General features: G+C 44.7%; 1 protein-coding gene and 1 long non-coding RNA gene across 3 annotated transcripts in view; one reads left to right on the forward strand and one right to left on the reverse strand.

The window, feature by feature from the left end:
* Nucleotides 1-6,031: 6,031 nt before the first annotated feature.
* LOC121674645 lies at nucleotides 6,032-8,137 on the reverse strand. The gene is made up of 2 exons (XR_006019735.1): nucleotides 6,849-8,137; nucleotides 6,032-6,392 (listed from the first exon to the last, which is right to left on the reverse strand). It is a non-coding gene; the product is annotated as an uncharacterized LOC121674645 (long non-coding RNA).
* An 82-nt stretch (nucleotides 8,138-8,219) lies between these two features.
* The window catches only part of JARID2 (jumonji and AT-rich interaction domain containing 2), a 213,795-nt gene continuing 197,838 nt past the window's right edge, over nucleotides 8,220-24,176 (forward strand). The window contains exon 1 of one of the 2 annotated variants that reach the window (XM_042049152.1): nucleotides 8,220-8,936. In XM_042049152.1, coding sequence (XP_041905086.1) covers nucleotides 8,892-8,936 — 45 coding nt within the window. In that variant the 5' untranslated portion in view covers nucleotides 8,220-8,891. The remainder of the gene's footprint in view (nucleotides 8,937-24,176) is intronic. The other variant, XM_042049151.1, reaches the window with a different exon arrangement.

Consider the following 24,176-nt stretch of genomic DNA (forward strand, 5'->3'; position numbering starts at 1 on the left):
CAAATTCCGTCTCACATCAGCAGAACAAACTGCACATCCAAAGCCAGCACACATTACAAATTCAATAAAAACAGAGACCACCACCGGAGTTATTACTTTAACTGTCTATCACAAACAAGAAGTAAATATACCCCAGTTTTTGGGCAATAAAAGCTATTCCTAAAAACAAGCAAACTGTTCTCATACTTTATTTCTTACACTCTCCTCTTTGCTTAATGATTTCATGGTGTTGACTCTGTGCATTGTGGGGGTACATCAAAAACTGGTGAAAAATCAAAAGTAATTGAGAGCATCCAGCACTTTGAAGGATCAGGCCTTTTCTATACTGTTACTAAACACTGAATTGTCTGATAACCTTCCTTATGACTACAAGAGCTTGCTGCTTCTGCCCTTTCAGTAGGAGACATCACTGTGTGTGCTACTTGATTAGTTACAAACATGGTCTTGTATTAAAAACACAGCTTCCGCCATGCTCAAAATTAATTCTGCTTGGCTATAATACAAATGATATTTCAAACATCTGAAATTTACGGTCAGTGACAAGGCAAAATTATGGCTAATCTTTGGCTAGTAAATTGGACGTCAGCAGCACAGACTGTGCTAGCACTGGAGCCAAGCTCAAGGCCTGATTCACCACTTTTCCATGCTGTTCATCGGCTGAAACCAGCTCTGGGCAACTGAGCTGGGTGTTTTTCCCAACAGGAAAACTGAGTGTGTCCTGTGCTTGGGAGGAGTGTCAATACTGCCTATGAAGATGGGCTTCAGTATGAAACATCTCATCTCAGAGCCATATGTACTCTCTCTCTTTGCAAATTAAGCCCTGGAAGACAGGCTCTGCCCAGACAGCTGATGTGCAGCCAGGAAAAGCAGACATGCAAATACTGGTTTATGGAATGGTGCTGGCTGAACTGGGAGTCTCCAGAGCCTCCAGTCCACTCTGGAGCACCAAAACCTGGGCTGCCTCTTCCCTTCCTCCCACAGAATCATCAGATTCAACTTCTACAGCAAAACTAGCCCTTCCCATTTCCATCTACCTACTCCCTGCCCTGTTCCCCAGTCCTTCTCCCTTCTCACAACCTACCTGCTTCTGCACTCACTCCAGTCCCACCCTCCACTTTCCTCTTTGAATTCTTCCCCCATTCCCATGCCACTTTTCACCAATGAAATGCTGGCAAGGCAGTCATCTTTCCCTCCCCTGCTCCAGCTCTGTCCCATGCCTCTTTTGGCCACAGAAGAGGATCTTCCCTTGCCCATCCACATTGTCCTCTCATCACAACTTTGAGTGTGTTAGTCCACAAGCCCGATCTTACCCATGGCTCAAAGTAAGTATCATACTCTTCATAAGGCTGGGGGAGAGAAGGGAGGAAGAAAGACAGATTTTCAAATGAGCGCAGAGAAGTAAGAAGAAGAGGAGGAAGAAGAGGAGAAAGAAGGATGGAGTGCTTCTCTCCAGACCCTCTTCCATTCACTAAGACACTCTTGTTCCCCTTCTTCCTCATAGAGCTCTTATCTCCATGTAAAAGCCTCCTACTTCAATCTAATGAAATGGTTTAAATCACTAACTCAACAAAAACAGTTCACATTTATGCAAAATTACCGTTTGTGCACTGGAACGAAATCAGAAGTTCACATCAATTTGACAATTTTTGTTCAAGCTTGTGTACTTCTGAGGATTTTGTTCAAGCTTCTGTGCCTCAGGGGTTACTGTCCCACAGTCCTACATCTCAACAGATGCAGGGCAACTGAGCAAACTGCACTGGATGCTGAACAATGTGGCAAGAACAAGCAACCTTATATTGCCAGCTGTAAAAAGGAGTGAAATAAAATTCAAAGAAAAGAAAAGCTGACAAAGTACTAAAGTACTAAATTCAATAGAGAAAAGGCAAAGAGCCAAATGAAGAGATTGTGGTGCTTGCACCGAAAACATCACGATAGTCCACAAGTGATATATTTCTATCAGTTCTGTGACCTAAAGGAATATATTAATTCCATTTTACAGTCTGTAAACTGAGGCAGTCAGAAATTAAGATCTGAAGAGTCTCAAAGTACCTAAAATCCAGTTCTTGCTAGTATTGAGCACTGCATTTTCTCTGAGTGTTCAAAGGATACAGCTTCCAGCAGCCTTTGGTGAAGATGCACACGTGTAGACCTAAGAAAACCCATAAAATGAGGAACGATGCAAGAGCTACAACAGGAACACTTTAGCAAGCACAGACATATTTATTTCCCCATCCCCTCTTCTACGTTTTCAAGTGGGAGAACAAAGTATCCTGCAGCCTAGGAGATTTGGATTTAAGAGCCATGATGGTCACAAGTCACAACTCATCACCCACCTGACAACTGTAGCTATTTATGTACAAATTAGTAGTGCTGACCTGGCCACTATTAAAAGATTGATGTAAATGGCTTACCCAGCATCACACTCCTTGGCAGAGGATCAACTTCTCCAAAGCAACATTCAGCTGCCTTAACAATGAGATTATGTCTTCCCTTCTTACATTCACAGAAACACAGGAGGGTAAGAGTTCAACAGACAACACTCTCTTCTCCTTCAGCATGTACTCTAACTCATCCCCAGAGCAGACTCGCTTAATGCACCAAATAAAAACCCAATCATCCTAGGGAGCTGGGGGGAAATGTATATAGTCTATTTTAAGATTATTACAAAGCAATATATAGATGTATGGATGGAATTAAGATTGCATAAGCATTTTCCCAATTCTGGCATTTTGTTACTTTTGAGTGCTTAACTTAGCCACTTTAATAACTTTTCACTCTGACCATCTGTGTAGTGTCTGCCTGCACGTGTATGTACGGTTGCTTCAAGGATCCTGGAGATGCCAGGCACCATGTCTCAATTACCCAGAGGACTTTAAATCACGTGCATAAATCTGTGGGGCATGAATCCAGCCTCTGTGCATGTGATACAGAATCCACTACACATGTAGAGCTTAAGTGCAGGCTGGAAGCTGCCTATTGGGAAACCCTTAGACCCAGATGCAGAGGCATCACTTGCATGTACACCAGCTATGTTGCATGGTCATTATATTTGCATTTTACACACACATTTAACAAGTAAAAAAGGTTGGGGGGAAGTGGCCAAACTGATTACCAGTAACTGGCTACTCATATCTCTATTTCCCCATGGGAACAAATAAAAGGAAGTTCCACTTCCCTCTTCCCCCAGGGACTCATTCACAGCAGTAACTGGTTTTCTCTTAAATAAGTATTGCAATGCTATTTTAAATATTCTACTCCAATATTACTGTAATGTGCTACAGGGCTTTAAAGACCAAAGCAAAACAATAAGGCAGAATGTGAATACATGACAGAAAGTGGAGGGGAATCTCAATTAGGAAATGTGGAAACCAGAATGTCAGGTCTAGACATTAACTCAAGTCAGTGGCAAGGGATCCATAGGCAGAGGCCTCACTCTGTGATCTCCACATCCTTCTTACCTGCTAGAAGGAAGAGTTGTCTGCCTGTGGTAAAAGTTCCATCTTCTCAAACATGAAACAAAATATGCTGTACATAAATGCTGTCATTGCTTGTTGCACAAAAAGCTACCCTGTGGGAATGTGTATTGATTTGAGAAATCTGGGGGTCCACTTTTAAAGTCTCTTTACCTACTCCATCAAGCTTCCAAGAAGTGATTCAAACCTCAAAAAAACCCCCAAGAATTCCCCACATATCTCTGCAGATTGCCAACCAAATTCTAGGGCTAGAAGCAAGTTCTGTATCTAGCAGCACAAAGCTACCAACCCTCTCTCACTCTCATCCTTCTCAATGTACAAAATATTTTGCTTTTATCCATACAAGACATAAGGTCTCGGAATTCAAAGCTGCATCCCTTTCAGATGTAGAAAACCTGGTCAACACTAGAGAACCTAGCATTTTCTTTTCTGAGGCATAATTCAGGTAAATACAACACAGTTGAAGAAAAGGCATCCAGAAGTTATTTTTATGAACAGGTAAGCAGCCATCTGTCCACAAACAATCACAGACTGCCCCCAAGACAAGGCTCTTTTATGGCCAAACTTGTCTAGCATCATGCCCTTTGTTTGCTGACTGGTGAATTGTGGCTCATGAATTCACCCCATGTTTTTTCTGCCTTCCCTGTACTGCTTGTGCCTATTGTTTTATAAGAACACAAATACCTCAAAAATTAAATAATTTTCCTTATGAACTACATATACTTTTTTATTTGTTTTGACCTGTTTTGGCCAGCACCCGTAACAGGACCTTCCACATCAGCTTACTAAAACGCTTGCCTCAGAACTCTGAGGACACCACAAACCAATCTGCACATATATCTGCCCTCCAAGTCTGAAAGTGTAAAAAGCAGTAGTCCCTGATTAAAATTTTAAAAAAAAGAAGTGCAGTCATATGTAAGTCAGCTGTGATGAATGTTCTTTTCCTCTAACCTCAAAGGGATTTTACCTTCATTGAGATGTGAACTAGGCAAGTATTATGAAAACTCTAGTAGCTGGAGAGGTATCACCAAGGTTCCTTTTCAATGACATTTCCTCTCACTTTTCACTGAATTGTGTGCTAGAACATTATCTTACATACTAGAAAGTGACCATGTTTCACCTCTTGCTCAGACATAACTGCACCTAGGATACTTAGTATGCACAAGTCCAAATGAACAACGCATAAAATGTGTTATGCTCATGGAAAGAAATAATCCACCCCCCCAAAAAACCCCATCCCAAACAAACCACACAAATCAAGAAATTCCCCTTCCCACCCAAAAAAACCCCCAACAAACCCAAACAAACAAAAAATCCCCAAAGATTTTTGTACTATAGTATTATACTCAGACCACTGAGGTTATTGGAAACGTTGATGCTGGACAGTGACTAAATCCTAATTGTAGAACACATAAATCTAGTTTGGGGGCTACTTTATAAAAGTGTGTAATTCCTGTAAAAAGATTATTTACAATGAAGAAATGAATGAGAAGGAAACAAGGAAAAAAAGGAACAAGGAAACTCTGTCAATGCTAACAGTAGTCATTTCTCAAACATCTTCAAGCAGAGTTATAGTTGCAAGTGACCATGGTGAAATGCACAATGAAACTAGAAAAAGAAAGTGATCAAATGTAACGGCAAACACTGACATCAGTAGCAGTTAACCTGTGATACTAAGTGCTATTGTACCAGCATTTAATTAATTTAGTTCAGCTTCAGTATTTAAAAGGTCAGTCTCCAAAATGTACACAAACTAGAACTGAAAGGCAAGACCCACGGCGGATACACGATACCCAGCATGTGCATAATACAACGCTATGTGTAACAGAACACAAATGTAAATAGATCCCACGGATCTATGGGAAAGGTTTCTGCCACCCAGCCTTGAGAAGAAAATTCATTAGTTTGCACTGACAGTAAGCTCTTGTTCAACACATGGCACAAAAGCCAGTAGCAAACATAGCAACCCCGAGACTTTTAAGAACACTCAGGAAGTAATCTCCAAAGTAAGGGGCGGGGGAATAGCTGGGTTTGCTCCCTTATGTCATTTGAGAAAAGCCAGGTAGATTTTCTACGAAAACTTTTTGCTCAGTTGTTGACTCAGAAATACACGAATGGCTATCTTTGTCTCTTCTGGCTTTCCAACATGTCTTCTAGAGAAGCACAGACTCATCATTACTAATTGACAAAAAGCCAAGACAAAAGCATTTTCTTCCAAGGATGTCCTAGATCTTCATGTTACATAAATACCCTAAAAAAATAAGTGAAAGCAGGAAGTTAAACAGTCCTATGAGAAATGTGCATATTTCCAATTTAAAGGAACGAAAACCTCACTTTAGACTTACTCTTAAGAAGTAATCTATATTTTCTTATAAAAGACCTAAAGAAAAGGCTTCAAAAGACTAACCTGATCACGAGTAGCATTATCATAAAAGCTTGATATTGGATGAGGCCAAGCACAGATCATTTTGTACCCCATTTTTTTATTAAACAAGATTAGGAAAAGAGTCCTGAAATAATTAGCAATAAACATGAAGAAGTTAAGGGAAACTAAGAAATTATGATATAACTTTATTTTTTCCATTTAGCATCTTGAATATTATTTGCATTCTATGTCTAAGGTGAACGGAGAACACGATGGTCACTTATCTACGTAAGCGAGGAAGGATGGTTTTGTGGTGATGACTCAAGGCTAGGAACCAGTGAGTGAGGTTCTGGCAAGTTCTGTGTCCTGTTACCCTGACTTTGAGCACTGCCACTCAAGAGTCTTGCACAAGAATTTTCAACTCTATGGAGCAGCTATAATACACTCCAGAAGGGAACTGAACATAAAAACTGCATGTGGAAGACTGTGTAAAAGCATCACCCAAGTGTAGTCATTAGCGTAAAAGTACATCAGCTTATAGTTCGTGGTGAGTCCTACAGAAAAGCACAAACACACAGTGGGTACGGTGATACTTCACACCAGGGAGATCATTAATGAAACTCTTTTCTCCCTGTCCCTAGAGGAGATGTAATTACAGAATCATAGAGGGTTGGAAGGAACCTTAAAGATCACCTCGTTACAACTCCCGCGGCCCTGGCTGCCCTGGGAAAGGACAACTCTCACTAGATCAGGACGCTCAAAGGCCTTATCCAACCTGGCTTTGAACACTATGGAGTCTCCCCAACATCCCCAGCCTGTCTTCGTAGGGAAGGTGCTCCAGTCTCCTTATCAACTTTGTGACCCTCCTCGCCGCTTGCTCCAACACCTGAATCTACCATTACGGAACTGCTGCGTTTTTGCTGAAGACACACCTTCCACTTTGGAAACAGTTTACTTTTTTTTTTTAATATTCAAGAAAAAATATATTTGAAATTAATCAAGAATTTGACCTTCGGGACTTCGCGCCGACACCGGATTTCCAGGAGCCGCCGGCGGGTTCAGCGCCAGAGCCCGGTGGGGATGGGGCTTGCCAGCCCCGGGACCAGCCCTGGCAGAGGACGGGCCGCTGTTTCTGGGAAGCTGCCGGGCTCTCCGCGGGATTTAAAAGCACACATCCATCCGCACAGGAACGCTATTCCCGGGCGCGCCGGGCCACCGGCCCGGGTCCCGCAGGGCAGCCCCGGCGCGGCGGCAGCGCAGCAGGCGCGACCTCGGGATACCTTGGAGACACCGAGCGCGCCCCGCACGGCGCAGCCCAGCCCGCAGCCTGTCCCGAGCTGACACCGCCCGCCCGCCCGGCAGGCATTCTGTCCGGCCATCTGTCTGTCCGGCAGACCCAGACCGCCGCCTCCTCGACAGGCGCAGCCCACAGACACGAAGTTTTCGTGCCGCCACTTCCCAGCCCAACCCAGACACATTAATCCCCGCGCTCTCCTGCAGCCTCCCGCGGCGCCTGCCTGCCTCTCCACTCCCTGTCAGCAATTCCCAATAAACTTCCCCCTCGCCCTTCTCCCCCTCCCTCTGGCCCCCCCCCTCGGCCCCCCCCAGCCTCTACCACCAAGCGCCGGGGAGGGGGGAAGCTGGGGACAAGCGGGAGGGGGAAACCAACGTAGAGGGGGGGCAGGGGGGTGGCGGTGTTGGGGAAGGACGAGCGTGGCGAAGGGGGTTCCTTCCCCAGCAGCCAATCGGCGGGCGGGCGCGCGTCGCACGCCGGGAGGTGTAGTTCTCCGCCATTCGCCATTTTGTGGTGAGGGAACTACAACTTTCCCCACGAGCAAGGACAATTCTTGGGCCCTGCGCGGCCAGTCGTGACCTTCAGGTGCTGCCAGCGCGGCGGGCCCCTCATGCGTGCCGAAGCCGTGGGAGGCGCGGCGGGCGCAGAGACCGAGCGGAAGGAGAGCCCTTGGCAGGCGGGAGGAGAGAGGAGGCTGCAGCGGGGCGGGGAGGGGGGCAGGGCACGGCGATCGAGCGTGGTGCGCTCTGAGGGACCGTCGTCAAACTCCCAGGGCGGGTTACGGCGTACAGCTCGCGGCGACCTTGGTGCCCGGTGGCCGCGCTTGAATACCAAAAGACGGGAGGTGGGAAGAGGGGTGGGGAGTGGGAGAGGGAAGCGCATGACGCTTGACCGGCGTGGAGTGTTTAGCGAGGCCTGTTGCATGTGCTGAGCGCGGCGAGGGGCCGGGCGCTACGGCTGCTGCCCCGGTTGGGAATTAAGGGCGAGCCCTAGGCGGTGTATGCATGTATGTGTGTGCGTGTGTCCGTGTGTGTATATATACACACACACATACATATATATATACACACACACACACACATACACGCGCGCGCGCGCGCACACACGCACGCAGACATATATATTAACAACAGAAAAAAAAAAAAAAAAAAGAGCCAGGTCCATTTAAAGTTGCTGGCGGAGAGCTGTTCTCATTGGTTAGGGGGGAGCTGGAGGAGCGGAGACACACACGGTGCGTGCAGCCCTCGCCGCCGCCGCCGCTGCTGCCGCCGGAGCCGCCGCCGCTGCTGGAGTTGTCCCTGCCGCTTTCCCTGCTGCAGCGGCACAAACGTGACTTCCAACGTCCCGATTATTTATCTTCTCCTCCCGGCCCCTTTCCTCCTCCAAGATGTAACTACAGCTCTGACACTAAGAACCTGCAGATCGCTTAGGCGGCTTGAGAAAGAGAAAAGGGGATATCAAGGGCGTCGTTTTTTGTGTTTAGGGGGAAATTTTCCATTATAATGCTTCACTAAAGTGAATTTTTTTTTGTTTCCTTCGCATTCGTTTTTTTTTTTTTTTCTTCCGTCCCCCATTTCTCGGATTTATTGCTAGGAGAATCACATTGTGAGGAAAGAAAGTCGGATTACAAGATACCACTACAAACAACCCCCTCCCCCCTGGATTTTTTCGGTATTTTTTTAAATTTTTTTTTTTAATTGTCTCGGCTTTAATTCATGAAGCAATTGTCCCCTTTTGCAATCAGAATTTGGATACCAGAATGAGCAAAGAAAGACCCAAGAGGAATATAATTCAAAAGAAATACGTAAGTGGCCATAACATATATCGTTTGACTCCCAGTTTTAGGAAATGGCAGTGAATGTCAAGTTTATAGCTAATCTTGCAGCTCTAAGGCTTTGGGAACAAATGTGATGCTGAATTTGATTTTTCTGTGGTGTGGTGGGGGAGTTTCAGAGGCCCCTTTTAACGAGGAAGCCTGCTATCCAGTTCGGTTATAAAACCAGATTTGTGTAGCGATTCCTCCAGTGAATAAATGTATTGACCTCAAATGACACAATCATAATCTAGTTTTAGATGAAACGTGGGGAGCTCAGGGGGCTGTCCGCGATAATGTCACCGAACTGCATTTTCAAGCGGTTTTCTTAATTCTGTGCTTTTGCATGCTAAAAGAGGTTTGTTGTTGTTTTTTGGGTTGGTGTGGCTTTTCGGCTTTTTTTTTTTTTTTTTTTTTTTTAATGATATACGTGTGTCCATCCCTGTCTGGTGAAGCGGCGGCGGTGGTTGTTGGAAGCCCTTTAAGTTGAAACCGAGTGTCTGGTTATGGCGAGCTGGTTTCTCGCAGTACCACATCCTATCTCCTGTGTGCGATCCTCGGCCGCTCTGCCTTGCGATAGATACCGGAGCAGCCGGGGATCGCCTTACGGGCAGCGCGTTCCTCGGGATTGACTGTAATAATGAGGAAAATGGCTCGCTTCTGTTTGAAAAATAATTCATTATGATGGCTCGAAAATTTGGGCTAATCCAGCGCAGCCTGAGCTGTATTTCTGCCTTGCTTTATTCAGCCGCTTAACCAATCCCTTGTAATTGTCTAATCCTTTGAACATATAGATGTGGATGGGTAGTTGGATTTTTGTTCGTGCTCCAGTTACGTTTTGATTGGCACAGAGCAGTTTTTCCTTACGTTTGGAAAAGCGGAGGGGATTATCCATATATGCAATAGAGCGGATAATGATTTTTATCTCCCTGTTTAAAAAAAAAAGAATCGTATTTTGGGGGGCGGGTGTGGGGGGAGAAATAGAAATCCTCGGTTTTGGGCGTGTTTGATGCGAGGCTTTAAAAGTTGTAGTTTATATCGCGTCTTGTCGTCTGCGCCGATTTCTTTCAGCGGAGGGGTGTTCCTTGGCGGGGAGGGTGACCTTCGGGACACTTTGCCTGGGTATTCTATAGATTTGGTAAAAACTGCATTTGACTCCAGCTGACTGCCGCTATCGATTGCCCGCCCCGCTGCAACGCTGCCCGGGGGAGGTGGTGGAACGATGTGTGTGTGGTTTTGGGGATGAGGGGGGGGGGGGGGGGGGGCTCCGCGCTATTTCGGAGCTGTCCCTCTCCTCCTTTCCAGCCCCCCGCACCCCCCTAAATTTCCGAATTAAAATACATCCGCATTGCAGAGGAGAGGGGAGCCCGGGGCCGGCGAGTTTAAAGTATGGCATCGAAACGGGAACGGCGGGTGGAAAGTCTGGCGAAACACGCGAGGCGTCCACGTTTCCCAGGCAGGCAGACAAAAGCGGGGCGGGGGATAGGAAACCGCGGTGTTAATAATTAAAGGGGGGGGGGGGGGAAGAGGAAAAGGGGGAGAGATCACCCCCAAGCTCAGCTCTCCCCGGGCTCGCCAGGGCAAACAATGCGGCGCCGCTCCCGCACCGCCGGGCAGGGGCCGAGAGCACGGCTCCCAGGGGAAGAAGGCAAGAGGGACGAGGGCGGACAATGTGCCATGGTGCTCCCCCGCTCACAACTTCGTGGCGGCGCTTTTATTTAACCCTTCCTCCCCCCCCCCTCACTCCCCGTCCTCTTTTCCCCCCCGCCTCCTCTCCATTTTTGTTTTTGGCAGGGGGCGGCGGTGCCGGCGGGGCGCGCTGGCGGCGGCAGCGGCAGCAACAGGTTGCCGGGGCTGTGACGGAGCCCGCGGGCCGCCGGCCACGCCGCCGCCCGGCCAGGTTCGCCCCGCTCCCCGTGACGTCACAAAGGGACGGGCCTGCGCGCCGCGGAATCTTCGGCGCCCCCCCAGCACTTCGCCCCCCTCCGCCCCCGTGACGTCAGAGCCGAGGCGGGGCGGGGGCGGGAAGAGCCCCCGGGGCAGCGCTCGGCGGCGCCGCGGGGGAGGGAGGCAGGGATAGAGGGGAGGGGGCGGCCCGGGCCAGGTGAGCAGGTGTGGGGCCGCCCTGCCGCCTCCGGGGTGGGAGGAGAGCGCTGGTCACGTCGCCTCGTGGCGACACGCGTGGTGGCACGTCTCCTGCCTGTGACCTTTGGGCGCTACGGCAGCCCGGCGGAGCGCGCCGCCGCCTCCGTCTCCTCCTCCTCCTCCTCGCTGGTGCCAGCACAAGCTTCGCCTGCACCCGGAACAAGGGTCCCGGTGTCGGGCCCTGCTCCCCACCCCGGGCCCCTGGTACCCCCAGCCCGGAGGTGATGGTCCGCCGTGAGGAGCCAGGGCACAGCCGCCCGCCCGCCCCCCGCCGCACGGGCATCAGGTGGTGCTTCGTGGCCCCGCTCCTCTCTTGCCACTGCGAGTTGTCACAGAATCACAGAACGGTTTTAGTTGGAAGGGGACCTTGAAGATCACCTAGTTCCAACCCTCCTGCCGTGGGCAGGGACACCTTCCGCGAGACCAGGTTGCTCAGAGCCCCATCCAACCTGGGCTTAATTAACCTGGCCTTGTATCAGGAGCGGAGCCTGTTCAGGCTGCTGCCGCCGCCGGTTTTTTCTTTTCAACATTTGCGAAATGAATTCTGTAAACAAGAAGGTGGTGAGAACAATGGAGTAAAGCCTCCGTGTTGTAGGCTGCCGTCGTGGGGCTTGGCTCCCTGCTCCGTAAATGCTCTCAACTGAAAGTTCTCTTAAACTTAGGGAGCGTTATCTTTTGAGATTGGTAACCCAGGAATGAGGAAATCTGTGTATACTTCTTTTTTTTCCTGTGGTTTAAAAACGCTATCACTTAATTTTTAAAAGATCCATGGCTGACTCATATAACTCTTTCTTCTCACTTTACCCTCCTCCTTCTCAAACATCTTTACGTATCAAATATTGCCTTTTGGCTCCAGCCTCAGAAAACTGACAGCTTTGTAAAGCATCCACTGAGAAGCCAGACTGCGTTCAGTATGCGCTTGGAATTAATAGTTCTTGACTCAAAAGCTTTGAAGTCTTGAACGTAATTTCACAGGTGCATTTTTCTGACCGTTTTTGTGATGCCGAATAGCAGATCGTCTGTTGTTGCTGTCTTAGGTCTCAGAGTATCAGACCTGGATTACTGCCTTAAAATACCTGCACGGTTTAGCCACGGTAGCAGATGGCGAAGTATAATTAAGGAGTAATGTCACTACTGTCACCTCGTGTGATTTGTTTCCTTGTCCTTGCAGAAGTAAAAGTGCTGTAGTCTGCCATGAGGTGACACGCTTCACCTACGGATGGCCTGGTAAGCCCCTCAGACAGAGGGCCAGCAAGGCCCAGCCAGGATTAGCATGCTGCAGACATCTGAGAGCTCCTGTGCCTGCTGCAGCCTTTGAAACAATACTCCCTGTTTGGGTGTGCTGATGTGGGCTCGGGGAGTTTGGGGCGGGGGGATGGTGACTGCAGCACCGCCACCTTCTTCGGCATTAGGGGTGTTTGTACGGGAGCCTGACCGTGGGCACTCCAGGGCTTCAGCCAGACCTGCCTGCCCTGCTTTTTTTCTTGTGCGAGTTTGTTAATTTCTGTCCTCCAATCGCACAACCCATGACAGGCTCTAAGTTTGACCACCTCCTACAAGAAATAATGTAAATAGGTTGCTGGCAGCAGAGACAGTATTCAGTGTACGTTGCATCTTACTGCACATCACCTTTTGGGGCTTTCTTCTGTTGGGTCTCTTTCACACTTGCAGTAACAATTCCAGCAGCATAGCACACTCAAGTCTTACTTTCTTCTCAGTGTACGTAAAACTTACGGATGCTAGCTGCACTCGAGAGTTGCATTTGGGTTCCTCTTAACCTCCTCCTGGTCTCTTGAGACTACAGTATTATGTTGTAAGTGGCTATAGGATGGTATATAAGTGTAAACTAGTAATTAAAATACTTTTTTTCTTTAAATGAATATTTTGCTATCAACAGATGCTTTGCCCTGAGATACTAATGGACTCCTGCTCACTCTCATGGTCTGCAAGCCAGGAGTGTGTCTAAGATGCTGCCCAGAGCGAATTAGAGTGAATAAAGGCCCCTGTGAAGAGTTTCTAGTGTTCATTAAGCATTTTCAGCTTCTCTTGTGAGGCCTACTAAGCCAGCATTAAAAACATATTATGCCTTCCTTTTCTGTAGCTAATGTTATGCATATGCTAAAGTGTGGTATAAACGTCAGCTGATTCTGAAAGGCAGTAGTATTCCCTCCATTTTATTGTTTGATGAAAAAGAAAGAAGTCTAAATTACTTGCCTGAAGCTACATGCCTTAACGACAGCAAAGTTGGAACTAATCTGTATTTCTGCTGCCTTCTCCAATATTCTATCCTGTAGCTTACAGGCTTTTGCTACAAGGCATGGCGTCTGCTTTATAAGGGACTACTTTACGCAGTTCCAACTTTCCTCAAAATTTTCCCCCTCCCCAGTTCAGGTCTAGACTGTTAGATTAACATTATATTTTTAACATAATAAAAGAGGCATTTCGGTATGGATACTTACATTTTTTTTAAAGAGATGATCATACCCTGCAGCTGATAGAGACCAGTTGATACTCTGATGACTCAGCTGTGGGAGTATTACATAAAGTAGGTCAATTTTTAAATCTTATAGTCTGAAGCTAAAGAGAATCCACGTTAAAAATTAACGTTTTGTTTATACACATTACTGTTATTTCCTGGTTTGCACGTAAGTGAAAGTTCTTGAGGGGTGGGGAAATGTTTTTGGGGGTTGATTTGGGGTTTGCTTTTGCCCATTTTTGTTGTATAGTGACTGAATTCAATCAACTTGACGGAGGGGAAAGACCAGCTGCTTTCATTTCTAAAGTTTCCAGTTTGCAGCAGTCAAGTGAAAGGAAGGCTTTAAAGGCAATTTTAAAGTAGGGAAAGGAAAAGCAGAGACACGTTTATTATTTTTTATTACAAGCACCCAGCTTTTGTGTGATCTAGCAGATGTGGAATTTGCAGAGGAATACATGCTTCTTCGAAATCCGAATTTGCATTTAAAACATTCTGGTTTCCCCCCTTAGTCCTTTGCATGGCTTTCTTCCCAACTATAAATGTAAACCAAGTGTAAATGATGCATTGTTTGCCTTAGTGGGCAGACAGTCTGAAAACAATAGTGCTGATGGATTTGACTGCTTCTGTGTAAGATTAACGGGACATTAAAATTCAAGTCTATTAATGCAAATTTCAGTGTTGCCAAACCTGAACTTGCCTTAAGTGTTTCCTGGTGCTGATGGCCCTAAATGTCCCTACCCCACAGGCCAAAACTTCAGCTGAGAGTTTTTAACCTCTTGTTAGGACTTTAGAGGAAAGGGTAAAATGTACCTGGAGTTTAATGTCCAAGTGAATGATGGGGCATGGTACGCACAGACTTTTTATACTTAACTAACATTTTTTGTTTAAAGCATTTTTAAGCGGTAGGAAGCCACCAGGAAACTTAAAATCTGCAAATCACTTGTAAAATTCAGGTCTACTATGTGAGGAGTACTTGGTACCGAAATTCAGATACAGGAAATAGTATGATTGCCAAAATGTATTTGGTGTTCTCTTAGATCCTTGTGGGGTTGGTTGTTTTGCGGGCTCATTACTTCTGGAAATATTGGATGCAATCCTTGGTTTTTAACAGGCAGGTTTTATTTGGGAGCTCTTGGTTTTCATTTGGAGGGGTGGGTTTATTTCAGTCAGTCACAAAAACGTTTCCTCAATGAAGCAGTAGGTAGAAGGTTTAAAACCATTTGCTGTTTCACTTGCTCGGGTTTCACACTTTCCCTTGTGTAATGACATCCTGTTCTGAAGTTGTTCCTTCAGTAATCTGACAGAGGCCTGGTATTTCCAGTGGTGGGCTGTGGGAAAGGAATAAACCCTTTAATTATAGCAGTGAGGTCTTGTTTGAAAATATGCTAGTTCTCCTCCCCTCTGTGTGTCCTGTTTTTTTGTCTGACTCTTCCCTATGCAGATGAGGGATCTGAAGCTGTAGAATGCTGCTCAGGTTGCTCTGCAAGGGTGACCGTGATCAGTGGCAGAGCTGAGTGGTGGCTGGGACCATTGCCATGCCAAACACCGTGTCTCGAGGCTCGGGATCACAGCTCCCTGGTCTGCAAGCAGACGGATGCTGGGAGTGCACCCCATCTGCTCCTGTGCCAAGTTTATTGGCTTAATTTATGCTGCTGCAGGAAGCTGTTCGGAGTGACCAGCCTGGCTGAGAACGGAAGCAGGGAAAAAGGCCCAGGTGGAAATCACCATTCCATTGGTACACATAGGGGAGATGTAAAGCTGCTTCAGCATTTCTGCAGCAAATGTCTCATCCTGGACTGACGTGTCACAAACAATATCCCCTATTTTTATCTGGTGCACAAAAACCTCCTTTTATCTGGCATAAAAATTGGATTGTGTGATTAAAAATAGACACTGAAAACAAAATGAGAAAGCTAAACTAAGGTCTCTATATGCTTTCTGCATCTAGGTCAGGCCTGTGGAGCCAGAGTAGTTTCTGGTCAGGTTCAGTTTAGTGCCTGTAGGAATGCTGCAGACGAAATCGGACATTTTGACACTGCTAAAATCAGTTCAGCAGAAATGTGATGATGCCCCCAGAAGAGTTCATAATTGTATCGCTTGAGGGGCATGATTTAATCCTTTCTAAATGTCTCTCCTCTGTAATCGGCTTCGTCTTTTCTATATGGCTTCTTGCCATCTTTTCTGCCAGGTTCTTCCCTTGATTTGCTCTGCAAGAAAGGCAGCCTTGGATCTGTGACTGAGAAGAAATGCAAATAATAAGTTGAGAAACTGTGGCCTGCTGCTGTACTCCAGGAAGGTTTGTGGTATTTGAGTCCCTTTGCTCTGCTTTCAGTTCTTTAAGGTTGCCTTGCTGGTCTGACAACTTTTGGATGACGTGATAGTTGCTGGAGATTAGCGTATTTTGGCACACACATACTATGATGACTGGCTAACGATATTTACAGCATTCAAAAATAAACCATGGGAGCTCATTCTGACATAATCTACTAATCTTAGTTTTGCACTTTGATACTGTGTTGTCTGAGCCAAGTTAGGATAACTATATATTGCAAGCAATTCATTTTTAGCTTTGCTTGCAGATGAGTGTTGAAGCAATGCATGCTTTTCAATTAAAAATGATGGGAGTGAATTTGGAGAAATTATCAGCTCTTTCAACTATATGTTTATTCCGTGCCTATTTTTGAAACAGTTTTATGTGAGTGGGTAGAGATACATGCTCCACAATATTTCTGGATTTGTTGTGTACTGGCATTTTGATGAGGTTATTTTTTTCCTTCACTGCCCACAAGATCAGGATGGTCTTCTCTGCCCTTTCCCACATTTGTATGTTATGGGAAGGACTTTCTTTTCTCTTTAAGGATTATGCTTTATTCTTTTCCTGGTTTAGAAAATTTATTATTGCTTTGGGTAAGCTTTAGTCTTGTGCTAGGCATCTTGCTAGTCATGCTTCATTTTGGGGAGTCCAGCCAAGAGAGTAAGCTTTTGAGGCTCCTCAGTGACAGGAATTCAGTTTCCCCTGGACCTTGACAGCTCCATTTAAGCAGCTAAATAACAATTTTCTAGCTACGTTTTTGAATGGCCTGCATGTTTAAGAATTGCAGTGAGGAACTTGGTGATGTAAAGCCTGCAGATCAAGTCAATGGCAATGTACAAATATTTTTCAGGTTACTACTATTAAAGTGGACAGAAACCATGAGTCTTGGACAAGAGTCTGTTCAGTGTCTCACTCTTTGAGATGCTTATCATTATTTTTATTAGTTGTTATATTTAGCATATAGTTTCCTGTGCTGTTCTAAAACTGGGAGTCTTTATGCCCACAAAGTACATAGTGTAGAAATTGCATTTAGATTTTTCAGATGCTGCAGGCTACCACCATATGTTTATAGCTTTTTCTCTTTTTATAAGGTGTACCCATTAGGCAGACTGAGGGTGACTTAGGGAAGGTATGTTTCCTTCTTTCTCACCTTTTTTTATTTTATGGATATTACTTTCAGCCACTTTGTCCTGCAGTTCTTTTTGGTACGTCAAAGTTGTAAGCCAGATCTCTCAGCTGCAGCCTGCATGTTAAAACCCCCAAACCACAAAATTCCAACCCTGCACATACGCCAGATGAATTAACTTCTTAACTCAAGCTGAAAAAAACCCCCAAAACCCAACCTGCTTTTGTTTTGATTTGAGCCCTACAAAACTTGGTTCAGACTTTTGAGTTCATAAAAAACCAAGTGAAAAGAAGGTTTTCTGTTATTGTTTTTTAAGTTGACTGATAACTAAGCTGGTGTTGCATGTGGTTCCTTTTTGGATGGTGTTCCAAGTGACTGGTCTTAATTTGAGTGTATTTCACATAAGGATGACCTAGATGGACACCTGAGATGTGATTTTCTGATTGATAGTCACTTTTTTTACCCCCTCTTGAAGTGTAGTGATAATGATGATAATTCTCATGGCCTGTTGCCACCTTGCAGACTGGTAAAAGCTTTTCAGATTTAAGATTAAGGCACTAGTAGCAGAAGGACTGCCTTCATGTTACAATCTTGCTTGGGTGTAGTACAGCTTTTAATAAATTATTAGAAGAAATACTACTCCAGCTAACTTCTGCTTTATAGCCACAACTGAAAGGGACATTCTCTGGTCTCAGAAAGCCAATGTTATTTTTTTTGTTGTAGTTATTCATCTTATAATGGGGACATAGTAATATCACTTCATAAGACAGGCAACTTCATGTTACTTAAAAGCTGGACTTAGGGCATGTTACAGTAACTGTAACTTGTGAATTATTTATAATTTGGAAGAAATAATGGTTATCCTAATGGCAAATAATTTTGAGTCAGCTTTTTTTTTTTTCCCTCCTCAAATCTGTGATGCCTTGAACTAGTAAAAACAACAAAATAAGAAGTAGCTGTCAAGAGAAGCTGTCCTGTTCTACTCTCCTCTTTTTCCTAATCAGTGGTTGAAATGTCCTGTGTATAGCTTATGCATTTTGCCCTCAGTAACGCTGTTGTGAATGTGGAGACCAGTGAGGTGCCTAGTGCTGTGTTTCTGTGATTACTCTAAGCCTGCACTGCACTGGAAGAAGTGGTTCAGCCTTCCCTCTGGCTGCCTGTTCCCCTTCCTTTCTGCAGGCTGACGTGTGCCAGGTGGTAACTCCCACCGTAGGCTGGGGACTTTGCAGGTTAGAACTGAACTGACAAAACGTGGTTGATTTTTAATGTGGATTCATTTAATATTGCAGTTTGTAATGTAGCTGGAAAAATACCTGGTCCCGGGAAAGTGTTAAGGGACACCCAGTGAAGTGGCAAGGGAGGGGTAGGATTGCGTCTGTTAGCAGTAGAGTGAATTTAAATGGGCTGTGAAATTATGACTAAATAGGAGTCAAGATACATGTTTTATTTCGTAGCAAGCAAAATTAGCTGTCCTTGTCTGTTCTAAGAGTTGTTCGGATTTAGGTTTTGCTGTACTGCCTTATTGCTGGAAGCATGGTGAATATTAAATAACGTTGAAACGAAGTTAGGCCTCGCAGGTGAAAATGAAGCTAAAGGTGTTTGTGCCTGTGGTGATGGTAGTGCCATAATTGTTTCCAAAGTGCTAAAATCAGTTCAAATAGAATTCAAAATGTACTACTGTTACATGTTATGCTTGCTTAGGTAGGGTTTGAACAATTTTATACCTCAACGAGAGAAATAAAAAGAGGAAGAAAAGAAAATTAAGATAGCTGTGCTACTGAAGGCTAAGTTCCACTCTGAATGTGGTAGTAGAACTATAATTCTTTTTTAGTTCAACAGCCACACATACCCATCCCATATGCAAGAACTCCACTGTGGAAGTGAAGCCAGTGTGCTGTTCTATTTTCTACATCTTAGGATAAGGACCTGCGTACATAAGGGAAGTTCATCCAGAAATTTCCCATGGCTTTATTTGTTTTATTTTGTACCACTGAATAATAAGTTCAGATAGCTTCTCTTGTTAAAACTACTCATGTCTATTGAATGTGCACATGAACTGAAGTGCTGATGTATTTTTGACCCAGGTTCCCAAGTAGTCTGAGAAGGCCAAACCATGTCAAATCAAAAAGCTACAAAAACCAAGGCTTCCTTTAATTATAGGAACAGCAGGATGTGGCATCACATGCCTTTTTCTCACCATTGAAGCCAGCAGTGGTGACCCTGTGAATCATTCCTTCGTGGTATGGTGCTTTGGCCAAAGAGCTGCATGTGAAATAGGGTCACTGAAATTATCAGACTTAAAGAGTAGTTATTCCCAGGCTGTTTTTTCTTCCACCGTCTCATGTTTAAATGGTCTGGGTTCAGTGCAGGCCCGCAGGACTTTTTAGTGGCAGTTAAGGGAGTAGCGAGGCACAAGGACCTCTTTGGCTTTGCTGCGGATTAATAAAAAGACATGGAATTGGCACCCTCAGTTTGAATCCAGCAAGGCACTGGAGCACGTGCCTGTCTCAAATGTACGAATACTCTCACTGACGTCAATTGAAGTGCTTGGAGCTTATGAGTTAAGCACATGCCGAAGTGCTTTTCAGGGCTTGAGATTCTGCCGTTCCTGTGTTAGAGTGTGTGCAAGTATTTGCAGGCAGGAATGTTAGTTTGCTGAGAGGGTGATAGCCATTTAATGGTTTTAATGGCTTTACTAAATGCCTGGTTTTGGTTTTTTTTTTCTCCTGTGTTGCAGTGGGGATACTGCAACATGCATATACCAAACCAGGAGTCCCGTGGAAAGGAAATATATATGGGCAGACAGATTCTTGCTAGATGTTTCAGAGATGTTTATTTCTCCAGCCGCATGGCCGGGGCTCTGCCCAGGAACTGTTCCAGTCACGGGACCAAGGGTCCTTCTGCCCGCGCAGGGAACACAAACCAACCCATGGGAACGAGGCTGAGCAGGGGCAGGGAAACCCCGTGTCTGTGCCCTCAGGGCCCCTCTCCCAGGGCTACACGGCAGGGGAGAGGAGACCCCAACACTCCTGAAACATTTTCTTTTTTCTATTTTTTTTAAGCCTCTTAATATTTTATTTAAAGGTAATAACTGCTATTTTTCTTTCCTTACTCTTCATTATAGTTTGCACGGTATATAAGAATGCCAGTGCTATGCACACATATATATGCATATGTGCATAGTACTGGCATTTTTACAATTCACTCTCCCTTCTCGTCTTCCACTGCTATGCTTTTCTCTCTCATTTCTGTGTCTTTCTGACTGAGCTCCCCTATCCACTTTGTCCCTGTCTGAGGAAATTAGCTCTTACAGAGTTACTGCCGTCTCTTTGCAAGAAAGCGAAATGAACTATTGTTGCAGTATTATTTTCTTTTCCTGAAGGCCAGGTGGGGAGATGAGGCAAGGTTCATGCAGCTCGTTTGGGGGCCCAGCTCCATAGGAAACACTTTGGAAGGGGAGGGGTTGTGCTGTTGATACTTGTGTCTCAAGCCCATGGGCAGAATTTGAGTGTTGGTTATAGAAAATACTGGCTGTGTGTTTATGTTTTGCAAGGTGTTCAACAAACTGTTAATGCACAAATACTGTGGAGGAAAGTAGAACGTGGCCCTGCTCATTCTCTTTTATAGTCCTTTTATGAACTTTTGGGAAGTCAAATCCTGCTGATGTGAGCATTCAGGAAAAGCTAATTTTGTATTTTGCATACATTAAAGGCTTTTATTTATAAGCCATTAATATTCATACTTTTTCAGTCAAGAGCAGCACTTGTGACACGACTGACCAATCATAAAAACCACCGCATAGCTTCTGTTATTGAAAGGGGCTCTGTAATCTTCATTTGAGTATGATTTTCCAAAATAACTAATGATGGTCAGATTTCTTCCAGCCTGGGTTGCAGACCAGGTATAATGATTTCTGGACCCTGTTGCATTGGAGAGCAGGAATACAATTTTCAGGAAAAATATGCTGAGAAAAGTATGGTCTCTTAAAGTCTTCTGGGTAATATAATCTCTTTATCTCATACTTAGTATTTCATTATCATACTACTTGAGCTGGCTCCTGTGAAAGCTTGTTATCTATCACGCAGAAGAAGGAAATGTGTTTATGATGTAAATAATTATGTGTGTCTCCATACCCCACACCCCCCAGCATATTTTCTTATATACTTGTTGATTCCTTTTCCTTTCTTGGTGTAATTTTATGCCTGTTACTCTTGCAGTCAGGGATGCAGTGAGATTAATTCCCTGTAGGCATTTTGGAATTTACTGGTTCTCTAATTTGGATGGAGGAAAGTGAAGGGGTAAACTATTATTTTCTTTTTTTTATGCTTGCTTTGCTCAGATCCTGCCAGTGGTGAGCCTGTTGTTTTTTCCCCCTGCAGACTGCCCATCTCTTAAGGCATTATAACCACTGCTGTCCTCATGCCCGATGACTAGTCAGGCCATTCCTGCTAGGCTATGCCTCCTGGCCCAGATGGGACCAGAAGCAGCATTCCTGCACGCATGCCTGTCTGTATGTGTCCTGCTTTCCTCTCTGCTGTAGCATCGAGTTGACCACAGAGATTTTTTTTTCTTTTTGGAACTTTTTTTTCTGGGTATGCCTTGCCTTTGTCTCTTAATTTTCTTTCTCTCCTTTTTGTGTCCCTGTTCACTTGCATAATCACGAGTAGGTGGTACTGACTGACTGAAGGACTGCCTGGTTTTTAGCAGTCTCAGAATCTGTCTCCTTCACTTCAGAGGTGCTTCAAATCTTTGTCAGTTTATTGCCTGCACTCTACAAGCAGACTGCAGCTTCATCTGGGGCTTTGTTAAGAGCAGGAGCGTGCTCAGCTCTGGAGAGCTAACTTGCCCTCCAGCAGAGTTTGTGAAACCAAAGTTAGTATAATGTGAGGAAAAACGGCCACGATATTTATCCATGGTTGGAGTCCTGCTCATGTGGAGGATGGCTTGTCCTGAGTTCTTGGGTAGGTCCTACCCTGTCTTTAGCCATTTTGGTGGTATTTTTGCTGCTTTTACTTGTGTGCTCTCCCTCAGCATTGTTGTGGTCATGTCTTCAGAAGGTCAGCTACGGCTTGTCTGATGGACATGATAGTGGAGGAGGGATCTGCTTCTTCATCTTTTACAGTGGAAGAATATATATGGGCACACTACGCTGTTGCCTTTGGAAGAAGACTTTGAAGGTGTCTGTTCAGTCATGCTTTTGAAGGTGTTCTGAAATTGCTCCCAACTATCCTCTGCATAGGTGATTTATCACCATTCTTCTGTTCTCATGGAGCAGTAAATAGCATCTTGGCTGAAAGGTTATCCTTTCTTCTTAAAAGACTTCATGGTGCTGTACTGCTTCTTCCTTAATTTTGTACTCTCCAAATGTCCAGGTATTTCTTCCCCACAAGAGAAGATCCAGTATTTTAGTCAGGAACCCACGTGTTACAGAGCTGAAGCAACACAGTGTGGCACTTTGCTTTGAAAGGTCATTCCTCTGTGGAAGAACGCCATTAAGATAGTTTCCGCTGGTTTCCAAATTTCCAGTCCATTGACTTTCTCAGTGATTAAATCATCTTCAATAAAAGCAAGGATCTCCAGATGATCTGGGGGATTTAATACATAGTTTAATTTCAACATATGTGAATAATGTTAAGCCTGTGCATAAACTAGTCTAGTTAAGGAGAACAAAATAATAGGTGATCTCTTGAGGCAATCCTTTGAAACAAGAAGTAATATCTTATAAATTTTTAAGTATTTAAGAAGGAAGATTGAATAGCTATCATTATTTGAGACAAAGACTGTAAGAACAATGCTAATACTGGCTGACTGATGTACTGTTCAGCTTAGAAAGTAGGACAACATCTAGTAAGGGAAATCTTGGTTATAATGAACTTCTTATCAGGGCTCCTAATCCTGTCATAGATAAGAGAATATAAAACTGTCAAAAAACAGGGTTTTAAATCTGCATCTCCCAGGTTGCTGTAATTTGCGTGGCTTTTTTTTTTTTCCTTTTTGTAAATTGGTTTGATTGTGTGTTCATGCAGGAAGTCCCTAGAGAGAAACCAAGAGAATTTCCACAATGATGCAGCCTTTAGGTTCTTGAGGGTGCAAGTGTCTACTCTCAGGGTTACCCATCTCAAAATTGTGTCTCCTTACATTGATGCATTTCATACTTGGTTCATGCCACAGCATGAGAAAGTTCTCTGGAGCAAAGTGTAATGCTATACAGTCTCATTTCATATATTTTTCCAGATCCTGGCATGTCTAATGTCTATCGAAGTAAACTTGCAGAGCTATCATGTTGGCAAGGTTGGTAATCTCACAGCTCTCTCTGTAGAAGATTGATGTGTCTGGCTCTTCCTGGACTAGGTTGTAGAGCTGCTTTATTGTCACTTCTGAAAAGTGGTTCTGCCCACGTTTTCTCAGTACAGTGAGTCTCCTTGTTATTGTCAGTTTGACTTTCTGGTGTGGAAGACCAATGCAAATATTACTAGGGCTTAATAACAACCTGCCTTTGGATGAGTATTACTGTTGTGATAAAAATGATAGGAGGTTGGTTGCTCATTGATTTGTGCTTTTTGGCCATCTTCCAGGATGAAAGTAACTTCATTACGCAAGAGTTTCAGAACACTGCAGAGTTGTTCATTTCCTTCAGCTGATACAGAGTTGACAGCTTGCCTTTGGAGGGTCTTATGTTCAAAAGCTGCCAATTGGATCTTGCTTCATTTTAACCACATGTGGCGCAGAGTCTGAAGTGCATTTCGTCCCTAATATCCCCCTCCTTTTTTTTTTTTTTTTTAATACCTTTTGCTCTCTCTTCCTTTTCCCTCAGTTCCTTCTGCTGAAAATAAAAATGGTCTGGGAACAAAAGCGATCCCACAAATGGAATTAGGGTTTTTGTTGTTGCTGCCTGTAATTTTGGTTTCTCTCAGTAAGACTTTAATTTCTCTGGTTAGATAGTTCTGCATTGTGGAGAAATGCATGTGTTTCAAAAATGGTAAATGGAAGATATTTTTCATCTTGCTATTTTTGCTAACCATGCTCCTCCTACCTCTTAAGTCGGCTGCTTATTTCCAAATTGCTCCCTGTGACTTTGTTTTCCTCCTCCTGCTTCATCGGTGCTTTCTGCTTCTCTTTGGGTACCTTTCCTTGGTAAGCCTGTATGAAGTTGGCACAGGGGAGTCTATG

The sequence above is a fragment of the Corvus kubaryi genome, unplaced genomic scaffold, assembly GCF_017639235.1.
Source record: "Corvus kubaryi isolate FWS band 111438036 unplaced genomic scaffold, C.kubaryi_AGA036_p1.0 69, whole genome shotgun sequence".
NCBI classification, from domain to species: domain Eukaryota; kingdom Metazoa; phylum Chordata; class Aves; order Passeriformes; family Corvidae; genus Corvus; species Corvus kubaryi.